Source organism: Leptinotarsa decemlineata, unplaced genomic scaffold (genome assembly GCF_025532065.1).
Source record: "Leptinotarsa decemlineata unplaced genomic scaffold, Ldec_3_MD MMD2_P_RNA_scaffold_7, whole genome shotgun sequence".
NCBI classification, from domain to species: Eukaryota; Metazoa; Arthropoda; class Insecta; order Coleoptera; family Chrysomelidae; genus Leptinotarsa; species Leptinotarsa decemlineata.
This window is the reverse complement of record NW_027412534.1, coordinates 1,041,746-1,055,193: the sequence shown is the minus strand read 5'-3', so window position 1 is coordinate 1,055,193 and position 13,448 is coordinate 1,041,746. Positions and strand designations below refer to the sequence as shown.

General features: G+C 34.4%; 2 protein-coding genes across 3 annotated transcripts in view; one reads left to right on the top strand and one right to left on the bottom strand.

Moving 5' to 3' along the window:
• Window positions 1–13,448, bottom strand: part of LOC111512527 (uncharacterized) — a 110,579-nt gene that overhangs the window by 9,091 nt on the left and 88,040 nt on the right. The gene's annotated exons all lie outside the window — the stretch shown is intronic.
• Window positions 1–13,448, top strand: part of tn (tripartite motif containing protein thin) — a 132,061-nt gene that overhangs the window by 95,668 nt on the left and 22,945 nt on the right. For both annotated transcript variants that reach the window (XM_074170166.1, XM_074170167.1), the window contains one exon: window positions 9,976–10,118. In XM_074170166.1, the coding sequence (XP_074026267.1) occupies window positions 9,984–10,118 (135 nt within the window). In that variant the 5' untranslated portion in view covers window positions 9,976–9,983. The remainder of the gene's footprint in view (window positions 1–9,975; window positions 10,119–13,448) is intronic.

Sequence of the window (13,448 nt, the reverse complement as noted above, 5' to 3'; positions counted from 1 at the left end):
TTAATCATATTTTCTTGGTTACGTTCTAATATAGCGATACTTTCGTCGTATCGTTTACCATCATCAGCATCAAGAGTACCGAATAACCAATTTTCGATTTTTCCAATAACATTTATCATACCTCTTTTAATACGGATATGGGGTTGGAGATTTTCTAATTTCTTTTTTGTCATTTCAATAAGATACTCGGTTCTGACTAGCAGGCTGTATGATAATCCATGATAGGAAATTGGGTTATTAATTGTTCCCTTATCAAAATTATTTTTGATTATTTGGAAGTAGTCGTCTAGTTTGTTTAATTGTTTTATAATAGAGCTAAGTTCTATGTAATATAAAAATGTATGTTTGCTATATATAATTCTTGCATTTCCCAGCTGTATGGGAAGGATGGGGTTGGTTATAGGGGTTATTTGAATATCGTCACTTTGGACTCGGAGCACGTGAAGTAGAAGGTATAGCGTTATCAACACGTGTATCTTCATGTTCTTTTACTCCCTGTAACAAAAGTTTTTTTGAAATTTTTGGTTTTCTGGCTATTGTTTTGTGGTAGGTGCCTTTATTTGTTTTGAGTTTTATATCGGTCTCTTCAATAATTTCAGTTTTCTTAAATTTCGGTCGATCTTTATTTCGCGCCTTTGTTCTAATATACGCAACTTGTTGATTTGCAAACTCTGGGGGTTCATTTCGTTGGGTATTTCTGTTTTCAATGACTTTTTCTTTAGTAATTTGGTTGGAATTTTGAATAGATTGATACAGTTTTTTGACATTTTCTTTGTGTTTTTGAACGTAATCGGAAACAATTATACGATCATTTAAATCAAATGGGTCTGTGTTATTAATATGACCTTTAATTACTTCGAAAGGTGTAAATTTGGTAACACTATGTATTGAATTATTATAGCCAAGGACAGCTCTTTTCATCAGCTGTTCAGGTGTGAACGATTTTCCTTCTTCCTTTAAGCATCGATAATGCTCAATCAGCGTTGAATGAAATCTTTCAACTGGTGAATTAGAATTACTGTTTTTTGAAGTTGTGTAATGCAACTCAATGTTATAAATTTTACAAAAGTTTTCTAGATCTTTATTTTTGAATTCGGTGCCTGAATCAGCGGTTATTTTGAGTGGTAAACCGTGATGGGTAATAAAATTGAGTAGATTTTCGACTACTAAAACTCCGGTTAAGGATTTTAATGGATATGCCTGACCGTATCGTGAAAAAGTGTCGATAATTGTTGAAAAAGTTTCGTTTGAAATTTTGAATGTATCTATGTGAACATGTTCAAAAGGCTTAGAAGTTGTAGGTGTTAGGTTGAATTTAATTACAGGAGGATTCCGATCGTATTTATTTTTCTGACATGTTTCGCAATTATTAATATAATTTTGTATGTCTTCTGCCATTTTTGGCCAATAAAATCGTGAACTGAGGGATGTCCTCATTTCATTTATGCCTCTATGGCATGTTTTCTTAACGTGATAGCATTTAAGTTTCTCTTTCTGTTCTTTCGATGTTTCTACATCCTCTAAGAATGTTGGACAATGAACAATTTTGAATGAAGAATTCTTGAGTAAATTTTGGATTGTTGTATTGAACATTTGTGAGACTGCTGGGTTTTTAAAATGGAAGGCAAATGTTTGTTTTGGATCGATATATTCTTTAATAAGTTTAACAATATTCTCGCTCAGATTTTTAGAGGGTATGGTAATATAAGATCGCAAATTCTCGAATACCTTTTCTATTCTACATTTAAGTTTTTCTATGTCACCAATAGCTACAATTATTTGATTTTTATATGTATTAACTGGTCTTTCTGAAATGGGAATTTGAAAGACAGGGTCTTCGAGAGAAGTGTGAACGGTTTGTGAATCCGATGTTTTTTCGATTTCATTTAATTTTGGGGGAACAATTTGAATATCAGATAATATGTTAATTTGTTTTTTCGGTTCTTGCGGTTCCAGGACTTCATTGAGAACGTCGTTGTCTAAAACTGGAATATTATCGTTATTCAAATAGATGTCGATAAGTTCGTTTATGTCTCCAGGATTATTTTGAAATGAAAGTGTTTCGATAGCATTGAAGTCATTTGTATGAGGATTTCTGGAAAGAGCATCCGCTGCTTGGTTGCATTTTCCTTTCTTATATTTTACAACATAGTCGAATTCCTCTAATTTCAAACGCCATCGCACAAGTCTTGAATTAGGTTCCTTTAGTGAGAAAAGCCACTGAAGGGGTTTGTGGTCTGAATAAATTGTAAATTTTCTGCCAAAAAGGTATGGTCTGAAATATTTGCAGCTCCATACAATCGAAAGAAGTTCTTTTTCGATAGTTGAGTAATTAATTTCAGGTGGGTCAAGTGTTCGAGAAGCGTAACAAATTGGGTGTCCATTTTGTGACAAAATGGCGCCAAGGGCGTAATTTGAAGCATCAGTTGTGACTTCAAAGGGTTTTTCAAAATCGGGGTATGCGAGAACCGGTTCTGAAGTCAATACCGATTTACAAGTATTGAAACATTCGATAAATTCTTTAGTATGTTCAACTTTTGCGTTCTTTTTAAGACAACTTGTGAGAGGTTTTGTTAGTTTTGCGAAGTTGTTTATAAATTTTCGATAGTATCCCAATAGTCCTAGGAATGACTTTATTTCTCGTTGTGTTTTTGGGATTGGAAAATTTTGAACAGCACTGATTTTCTTTGGGTTTGGTTTTATGCCTTCGGGCGTAATAACATGACCCAAAAATTCTATCTCTTTTCTGAGAAACTCCGATTTATCTAGTTGGATCTTAAATTGTGCCTCTCGTAATTTAGAGAAGACCAATTTCAAGTTTTGGATGTGTTCTTGGAGTCCAGTGCTAAAAATAATTATGTCGTCCATGTAAATCATGCATACCTTATTCTGTAGGTCTTTCAGAACCTCGTCTAATACGCGTTGAAGACTTGATGGACCGTTCTTAAGGCCATACGGAAGTCTCAAGTACTCGTAGTGTCCGTGCTCTACATTAAAAGCCGTTTTTTGGATTGAATTTTCGGCCATCTCGATTTGATGAAAACTGCTTGCCAAATCGAGGGTGCTAAAGTACTGAGCTCGTCCCAGTTTATCTAAAATGTCGTTTATGTTTGGGAGTGGGTAACGGTCACTAATGGTTTTATCATTAAGTTTTCGATAATCGACTACCACTCGCCATTTTGGCTTCCCGGAAGCGTCCATCTTTTTTGGAACTATCCAGACCGGGAAGACCAGGGACTACAGCTTGGTCGTATTATATTTTTTTCAAGCATGTCTTTTATTTGACGTTGAACTTCGCTTTTATGAACGTATGGATACCTGTATGGTCTGGTATGTATGGGTATTTCGTCTGTGGTCTTGATTTCGTGTTTGACCTTGGAGGTGAATGTTAATTTATCTCCAGGTTTCAAAAATATATCTGAAAATTCTTTACAGAGTTTCAGTATAGCATTTGTTTCTTCCTTGTTCATATGGTCTGTACGTATCAAATCAGCGATATTAATTTCGGTTGCCAATTTAGGTGAGTCCGTCCCTGTATTTTCGAAAGTTTCGTAAGAATACATTTCGAAAGTAGAGGATTGAAAGCTCTCTACAGGAAGTGGTTGTATCAATTTCACTGATATTGTTCTATCGGTGGGGTTTTGTACTTCCATAAGGGCGTAACCATTTTTTGAAGTTGTCAATATTTGCGGGATGAAAAGATCATTAAGTGTTCCCTCAAGGGTTAGAATTTCACCTTCAGGAACTGTGACAGGCAGATATTTAAGTACTCTTTCTTGTGGGTTGACAGAGAAAGAAAAACTCGTATCTGTAGACTGTCTGAACTTGAAAGGAATTTCAACATGATTTCCTATCAGTCTCTTATTCACAAGGTCTATATTCAGATGCATATTTATCAAGTCTGATAATCCTAAAACTCCGTCAAAGTAATCGTGGAAATCAAATAAAATAAAAGTAATTTCATAGTTTGTGTTGAACTCTGGAAAAGCAGGTATCGAGGCTTGGTACCTTACCTTCTGACTTCCTAAAGCCGTTTTGATAATAGTATTTGAATGATAAATTTTGTTTGGGAATAATTTTTCAATAATAGATGGTTTAATAATGGATCTTGAACTTCCAGTATCGATTAGTAGTTTAATAATTTTATTTTTGTGACTAACTTCGACATAAGGTAATGCATTGTTACAAAATGCATTGATTTCGGCTAAGTATGATCTTCGAATTGGGTTGTTAAATGAAAATTTCCAGTTTCATCACAATCTATGTCGCTTGAGTATTCATTCTGAAAATTTGGTTCGTTTTCTAAATAAACAGCATTTTCTGAAGTGTATGCTTCTTCACTGAGGCTCGGATTATCATAAAATTGTTGATCTGTGTCATTATATGGGGAAAATTCATCGTATTCGTTAGAAAATAATTCCTCAGATATAAAATTGGGTTTTTGACTTGCGGTAAACATTTTTTGAGGGTTTCGGTAATTATTAGGGTTCCTAAAAGTGTTGTTTTGTTGAGAAAAAGGTCTTTGAGACATTTTTGTTGGGTTTCTTGATGTAGTGGACATGGGTTCCGGTTTTGGTAATTGATTAGGTGGAATATTTTTTGGTTTAAAAACATTCTGAGGAGGTCCGAAAACTTCTCGGTTTGTGGGGTATCTTTGTGGTGGTATTTGTCTGGGTTGGATATTAATAGGTTGGCTTGGCCAATTAGGTCTACTTGAGAATTGTGGATTGAAAAAATGTTGTTCATTTTTTGAAAAATAATTTGGGTTAGAGAAATTTTCGTTTTGAAAATTTTGTCTTTGAGGTTGTATGAGTCTAGGGCCATTTTGGTTGACGTTTGGAATGATGGATTGTCTACCGAAAGTATTGAACTTTGGTTTATAATCGTTTAACGAACCATACATTTTTTCAAAATTTTCGAACTCGTTTACGTATGCTATGGCATCTTCCAGTGAGGCTGGCTTTTTAAGATGCATATTATTTCTCAAAATACCAGGACAACCAGCAATGAAAGTACTGAGGGCTACTTTATCGTAGTCAGTTGTTTGGTAAAGTTTTTCTTCTGGAGTTAAGTCTGGGTTGTTACTGACTCGTTGAACTACATTACTTTTGATTAATTGAATTCTACTACCGAAATTCATTAAGTCTTCTCCTCTATGGGGTCGACTTCTAGTTAATTCCTGAACTAAACAGTCCAAATCTCTCCTATCCGAAAAACATTGTTTTAGAGCAGATTTTAAGGCGTCCCAAGTATTAAGTTCGGTTCTGTTACCAACCATATACTCGGCTCTACCTGTTAATTTTTCTTGAATACATTCAAGAACGTGTTCATTAAGTGAAGCATCATTAAACACATTGTACGCGTTAACTATAGCATCGCATCTACTGATAAATTTGTTCAATGTATTGCTATCACCATCAAAAGTTTTTAAATTGTTTATTCTAGATTTGAAAAGGTTCCAATTTATTTGAGTTGGTTGGGGTGGAACTGGTGGAACCATTGTAGGTTGAAGAGTATTATCAAAATTTTCAGTATTATTTGCTGAACTTTCTTGAAATGATAAACTATTCAATCGTGATAAAATATCTTCAATTTCACTCATAAATAAATAATTGTTTTTCTCAATAAATAGTTTCTTAAAATTACTCGTCTCGAATAGACAACAATTTGTTCGCAATGAACGGTACTATATATCTTCGCCGAAGTCCTTATACAGAGGGTTCGTGAAGGCAAGAAGGAAATATTTGGCACTTACTTGTAAGTTCCAGTTCCTTCTCCGTTGATTCCTTGCAGCTTCCCTGGGCTCTGTCGTCTCCTTGTCCGCTCGTTCTGGGTGGTCCTCGAAGGATTTTTGTTGAATTTGTGCTGAAGGGGTTGAAACTCCACGACGCAAAAAGTTCGTTTTCACGCTGCACAAATCCTACCGACTGCGCCAATTAAATGATTGGAACGAGAAAATAACTTTTTAAAAAGAATTTATTTTACAAACTAGAGACGACTGTCTCTTACGAGAGCTACAAACAGAATGATAATTAATATAATGTTAACTGGATGCTAACTGCATGTCGAGATAAGGGATTCCTGGAATATCTCTTACTCAGCTGAATCTCCGTGTGAATGGCCGTGTCGTGGGAACTATGACCACGTAACTTGATACATGTTAATAAAAGTTTGTTTCACTTAGTGAAGATATTTTTAAAATCTCCTTTATCCGAATATTACGAATAATGTTACAAAACTCCCTATCAAGATTTTTGGATACTATTCGATTGTCCGTTTTTATGAGTATATTCCAAACTGTAATATCTCAGTGAATACTGATTCAATTGAACGAAATGAACGCCATTTGAATCAGAGCACCTTTGGCAACGATTAGTTCCCTCAGCATAAAAACTGTCCTCGGTATTGGATGGAGTCGACGAATGTCGTTTTGCCAGGTCCTCATTGGCAAGTTATCGAAGTGCTTGAAAAAGATGTTAGTCGGTTGGCGAGAGGTCTGGAGAGAATGGTGGCTGAGGCAGAACTTCGACGCTCAAATCGTAAAATTTTCGGAGGATTATTTGTGAATCGTGCGGATGGGCATTGTCGTGGAGCAGGATCGGACCTCTTCTGTTGGCCTGAGTGCTCGCTGCTGCTGACGCAATTCTCGGTGCATTTCGTCAATTCCCTCACAACATATCCCTTCTGTGGTATTTTGGCCTGGTTGCAGGAAGTTATAGTGAATCATACCAGCCCTGGTCACTATACAGTAACCTTTTTTTTATGGGTTTTTGCCTTTGGGAAGTGTCTGTCTCATCCGTGTCCATCTGCCTATTATAAAGGTCTGCGATGGAAAAATTGTAGGATATTTAACTAGTGATTTTACCAGTATTTTGTGTGCAGATTACGAAAATTTCACCTGAATTTTTTTTATTAAATGGGGTTTTAGGTTCGGTATGATTCGATGTTTCTGTATTATATAGCCTATATATAGACTAATCAAAGTTCAAAAACATGAAAAATAGAGATAGAGGTCCTAAAAATATGAGCGATTGCTCATTCGATTCGGAATCACCTCTAGAAAAATGTTTTTGAAGGCTTTTGGTGCAGGTAGAAAATTGCAATTGTTATTAACAAAACAAGATTTGAAAAAAATGGTAATTAGTTTTTCGTTAATAACTCAAAAAATATCAATATTTAAGCAATTTTGGAAGAAGCTCGTTAAAGAGGAGGGAATTTCCGATGAAAAAGTCCGACTCCCGAAACTCCATCTCCATTATTTATAATTTCAATTTGATTTTGAAAATAGGGTTCCACGCGGTTGTTACGGCATGCGCGCGCTGCCGTAAAGAGAGTTTATCAAAAAAAATAATTTTTTTTATTACATGATGTCATTTTGAAAATTTGAAAAAAAATCTAGAATCTTCCTAGCACTTGAATGAATCGAGTCCCGTAGAAAAAAAGTTTTATCACTATTTTTCAAAAAGTTATTCAATTGTTAACTAACAAAATTTTTCCCAATCTTCGTTGGCATAAATAATGGGATAAAAGTTATAAATAATGGGTCTATGAATTTTAAACTTCGTGGAGCCCTTTTGATATAAATACTTCATACGATCCTGCGAAAATAGTTCATAAAAAATTTATTAATTTGTTGATTACTATTTTTTATAACTATTGCAAAATAAAATATCTAAAATTTGTTGATAATTTTTTTTTCAATTGATATTCAGCTATGTCTGTTTTTACATTAAACAATGGCAGTTATCAACATAGGATATGCATTTTGTACGTAATTTGTTTATTAAATTGTTTAAAACAGCTAGAGAAATTCAATATTTTTGAAAACATTTTGTTTGCTGTTTTGTTGTCTAGAGATAATCATGATTTTATAAAAAAAAAAAATCCTAATTTCAATTTGTAATTGTTAAAATCGATTTTTTTATATTCCGATTGTTTGAATAATCAGTTAAGAAGTAATTTTGCTTTTAAAAATCATAATTTACACTTTGAAATAGTTTGACAAAAAAAAAATATTTATTATTTAATTGTTTATCAGTTCAACAATTTGTTATAACCAAATATTGACCAACGTTATATTTTTTTGAAGCAGAAAAAAATTATAAAAACAGCTATATATAAAAAAGTGCCATATTTTTTTTATTTATTATAATACTTTTTTATGTCACTTTTTTGTATATAGCTGTTTTTATAATTTTTTATACTCCAGAAAAACAGAAGTATAAATTATGATTCTTAAAAGCAAAATCATTTCTTAACTAATTATTTAAATAATCGAAATATAAAAAAATCGATTTTGAACAATTAAAAATCAAAATTGAGAAAACCATGTTTTTTTAATCATAATCATCCCTAGACAACAAAACAGCAAAAACAATTTTTCAAAAATATCGAATTCCTCTATTTGTTTAAAACAATTCAATAAACAAATTACGTGAAAAATTCATATCCTATGTTAATAACTGCTTAATGTAAAAATATACATTGCTAAATATCAATTTAAAAAAAAGTTTATTAACAATTTTTGATATTTCATTTCACAATAGTTATTAAAAAATCACAATTAACAAATTAATAAATTTTCATGAACTTTTATCGCAGGATCGTATGAAGTATATATATCAAAAGGGCTCCATGAAGTTCAAAATTTATAGGCCAATTATTCATATCTTTTATCCCATTATTTATGCCAATGGAAATTGGGAAAAAATTTGTTAGTTAACAATTGAATAAGTTTTTGAAAACTGGTGACAAAACTCTTTTTTCTACGGGACTCGATTCATTCAAGTGTTAAGAAGATACTAGATTTTTTTCAAATTTTTAAAAAGACATTTTATGTTATAAAAAAATTATTTCTTTTGATAAACTCTCTTTAGCGGCAGCGCGCGCAGGCCGTAACAGCCACGCGAAACCCTATTTTCAACGTCGAATTAAAATTATAAATAATGGAGATAGACTTTCGGGAGTCGGGACTTTTTTATTGGAAATTTCCTCCTCTTTAACGAGCTTTTTTCAAAATTGCTTGAATATTACTATTTTTTGAGTTATTAACGAAAAACTAAATACCATTTCTTTTAATATTGTTTTGTTAATAACAAATGCAATTTTTACCTGCACCAAAATCCTTCAAAAACAATTTTCTAGAGGTGATTCCGAATCGAATGAGTTATCGCTCATATTTTTAGGACCTTTATCACTATTTTTCATGTTTCTGAACTTGTTGATTAGACTACAGTATTTTGCACTCCTTTCAACTTGTCTTATGAGAAAGGAGTGTTCCTGATGATGTTCCATATTGTCTCCAACCCTCTTTTTATTGTGTATCAACGACTTATTGGAAAAACCAAGAATCCAATATATTGCTTTGCTGACGACAGCACATTAGTCTTGTAATATTAGATGGAGTAGGATTGGTAGAATTACCAATGTATTTCATTCTAATCGTTTCAGTTTTTTTGCTGATGCTCATCAATATTGTATAAGTGGCTACCTATTGATTGTCTGACACACTTATATTTAACGTACAGCCGAAGCTACTGAACCTAGAATATTGAAATATGCAGGTAGGTTATTTGTATGGCGTAAATAAGCCCCAAGAAAGAGAATCGGGAATTTCTACCCCCAAGGGGGAAAAATAGGGCTTTAAAGATTGTACTGAACTTGGTCAGTTTTGAATTTGGAAACCTGAAGTTTTAGGTAAATAAAAAAATTTTACGCGGGCGAAGCCGCGGGAAACATCTAGTATACATATAAAATTTCATAAAAATTTGTGGATCTGTTTTCAAAAAGTATGGCCAATTAAAACTGTGACACGAGAATTTTATATATGAGATGTAAAATGAACTTCTCAATGTGTATTCTATTCGAAATTCAAATTGTGATAATTTTCCCAACTATAACTAGTAGAAAGTGTTGATTTGATTGAATTCATATTTCAGCAAAAATAACTATAGATCGTTACTTTTTATTTTCCAGATTGAACAATGGAACAATTTGAACAACTGCTAACTTGTGCCATTTGCTTGGATCGATACAGGAACCCAAAACTACTACCATGCCAACACAGTTTTTGCATGGAACCTTGTTTGGAAGGGTTGGTTGATTACGTTAGACGACAGGTAATTAAAGTATTTTTAGGAATATTACCAGCACAATCAACCATTTGAACAAACGTCGATAGATTATCAAACGGTGCACCAAATTTATTCAATTAAAATGTGTGCAAAATTCGAAACCTTAATCTCCGAAATTTTCCAAGCGATTGATTAATAAGTTCATATTATTTGAGACCATAGATCGAAGGATTTCATCTTGAATTATCATACCTGAAAGCATTTGCCTGAAAGAAAAATTTTTAAAATTATGGGATTGCAGGACTATGTTGAGATTATTTCCATAGAAAAATGGATAATATGAACTGAAAAAATTGAACTTCAAAATTCAAATGTTAGGATTTTCATGGTAGAAGTTCGGACTTTCATTGTCTAATATGATTAGAAATATATAAAAGAACAAATAAAATTAGATCGAATGGATGAAATATGAATTATATTAAGAAATAAAACGTGAAATGAAAATACAACAAAACGAATAAAATAATTGAGATGAAACATAAAAATGACAATGGAGTAAAAAAAACTAAAAAAGAAAAATAAAAATAAGCATAAAATTGGTTTGATTTTTCTATTTTTTTTCATATAATTTGCTCATTTTTATTTGTATTCTTATTTTTTTCATTCTGTGGCCATTTTCATCTTTCATCTGTGTTAGGACGTGTTAGGAATCACACCTTAAAAAGGTAAGACCTCGTTAATCCTTAGCTCGCACAAGTTTCGGACTTCTGAGAGTTGTCGTTCGTAGGTGTGCGACAGCTGGTTAACGGAAAAACAGATTTTAAAATAGATTTTTTAAACAGATCTCGATTATTTTATTCGTTTTATTGTATTTTCATTTCACGTTTTATTTCTCATATTTAATCGATTTTTAGCATGTCATTTTGATTTCATTTGTTCTTTCTTGCAAGGATCTTGCTGTCTTTTAGCCAAAGTATGTTCCACCATCTGTATAAATATTATAATTTCTTTCAGTCCCAACTTTTATACGACATATAGGATGGGGAAGAGTAAATGACATGCACTTGAATTGCCTCAATAATGTACAAAAAAAATTATTAAAATCATCTTGAGCAAAGAAAGGATGTATCCAAGCGATAATTTATACAGAGAAAGTGCCATTTTCAATGTAAGACAACTTTATTGCCAAAAAATGTTTCAGAAAATATACAAAAATTAAATTGAAATAAGACGCTCAGGTCACCCATACAATATTAAAAGACAGAAACATAGTATTGTGGTTCCGAAATGTATCAAAACAGTGGGACAGAGGCACTGCAGCTATCTGAGTCTAAAAACTTGGGTATCACTGCCTGAAACCATAAAAACTAGTCAAAACTACGTTAAGAATTCATACCTGTTATAATTAGTTTCAACAAATTGTTTGTCCTATTCAAAAGATATACAACGACAACTCTCTGAGGTCTAAACTTGTGCGAGCTAAGGATTAACGAGATCTTACCTTTTAACGTGTAATTCTGAACACGAACCGACTGTGATATTCCCACTATCACCGACTGTGATATTTTGACTATCACCGACTGTGATATTCATCTCATGTGATACCTTGCATAAAACTGTTAACCATCTATTGGTGATATTTGGATAATTTGTATTGTGATATATGAATATTATAGTCACTGAGATTTCAAACCGATCGTGTTATTCACTTGACCTAGATTTGACGTTTTCACCTACCATTGTGATATTTTAAATATTGTGTTATGTGCTATATGAATCGTTTTTGTCATTTTTATCATTTCTAGAGCACGCACAAGCAGCAATTTTGCGATTGTTTCTTCAGCATTGCCATTGTTTATAACACACACTCTCTTTGGCAACCTTGAAGTGTCTCACGGTGGCCTCCGCGAAGGTTTTGGAAGGTGCAGCGATATTACTGTCGTTGCGCGACTTCTTCATCCTTCTCGGGGTTCTCTCCTTGGAGGTGCACAAGTGAGGGAGCTTTCCTGCAGGGGTAAACGGTTCCCTGCCTTTATTCAAGGCAGAGCTCTTGGCGCCCGCCAAAGAAAGTGCTGTTGGAGATGTAGTGGATGACGAGGAGGGTGCACATGGGTTTTTCAATAAGGGCGGGTAGATGTTGAAATGGAATAAAACAAGCTGTGTGTGAGGTATTAACAAAATTATTTTTTTATTTGAAAGACGCATGTATGCCATCAAGTGTGGAATATGACATCATTCAAATGCCCGCCTCGGCTTCTTACGGTGGCACGGATCCGAGTGGTTCAATTTTCAATGACTCTTCCGCATAGATCCGGCTGAATTTGAGCGATGGCCTGTGTTATGTTCACCTTTAGGGCATCGGTCGATTGTGGTTTATTTGCATAGACCTGCGACTTCAAGAAACCCCACGGGAAAAAGTCTAGCGGGGTCAAATCGCATGACCTTGGTGGCCAATTCACATCACCCCTGCGAGAGATAACCTTACCCTCAAATCGTTCATGCAAAATGTCAATCGTGGCGTTTGCTGTTTGGCACGTAGCGCCGTCCTGCTGGAACCACATGTCGTCTAGGTCCATATGGTTCAATTTGGGCCATAAGAAATTAGTTATTATCGTTCTGTAGCGCTCGCTGTTGACGGTGACCGCCTCACTAACGTCATTTTCAAAAAAATACGGACCAATTACGCCGCCGGCCCAAAATCCACACCAAACGGTAACTTTTTGAGGATGCATTATCACCTGGTGAACCTCGCGTGGGTTGGTATCGGCCTATATACGGCAATTTTGCTTGTTAACACAGCCATCCATCAAAAAATGCGCCACGTCACTAAAGATGATTTTTCGGCCAAAATTGGGGCCCTCTTCCAAACGATTCGAAGCCCAGTCGGCGAACAAACGGCGTTGTCTATGATCATGAACTTTAAGCTCCTGGGTCAGTTGGATCTTGTACGGGTGTAGGCCCAAGTCCCGACGCAAAATTCGCCAAGTTGAAGTCTGCGAAAGGCCGAGTTCTTGTGCACGGCGAGGAATAGACTGCCTCGGGTTCTGCTGTACACTTTCACGAACCGCGGCGATGTTCTCGACCGATCATGCGTTCTTTGAACGTACGGGTGTTGGCTGATTATTTACTGAACCGGTCGTCTCAAATTTGGCCACCAAACGTAGCCAGAGTCGACTGTGAAGGGCCACCACGTCTACCGTAAAATGGGCGCAATGCGCGCAACGTTTGCGTTAACGAACACTCATTTTGATAATAAAGTTTCATCATTTGAACGCGCTGTTCCATCGTGTAACTTGCCATGATGATTTGGCATAAACAGCTGAATAATAAACAAAAGATTTGACAGATGTCAAAATAAAATGGCCGCTACGGGGC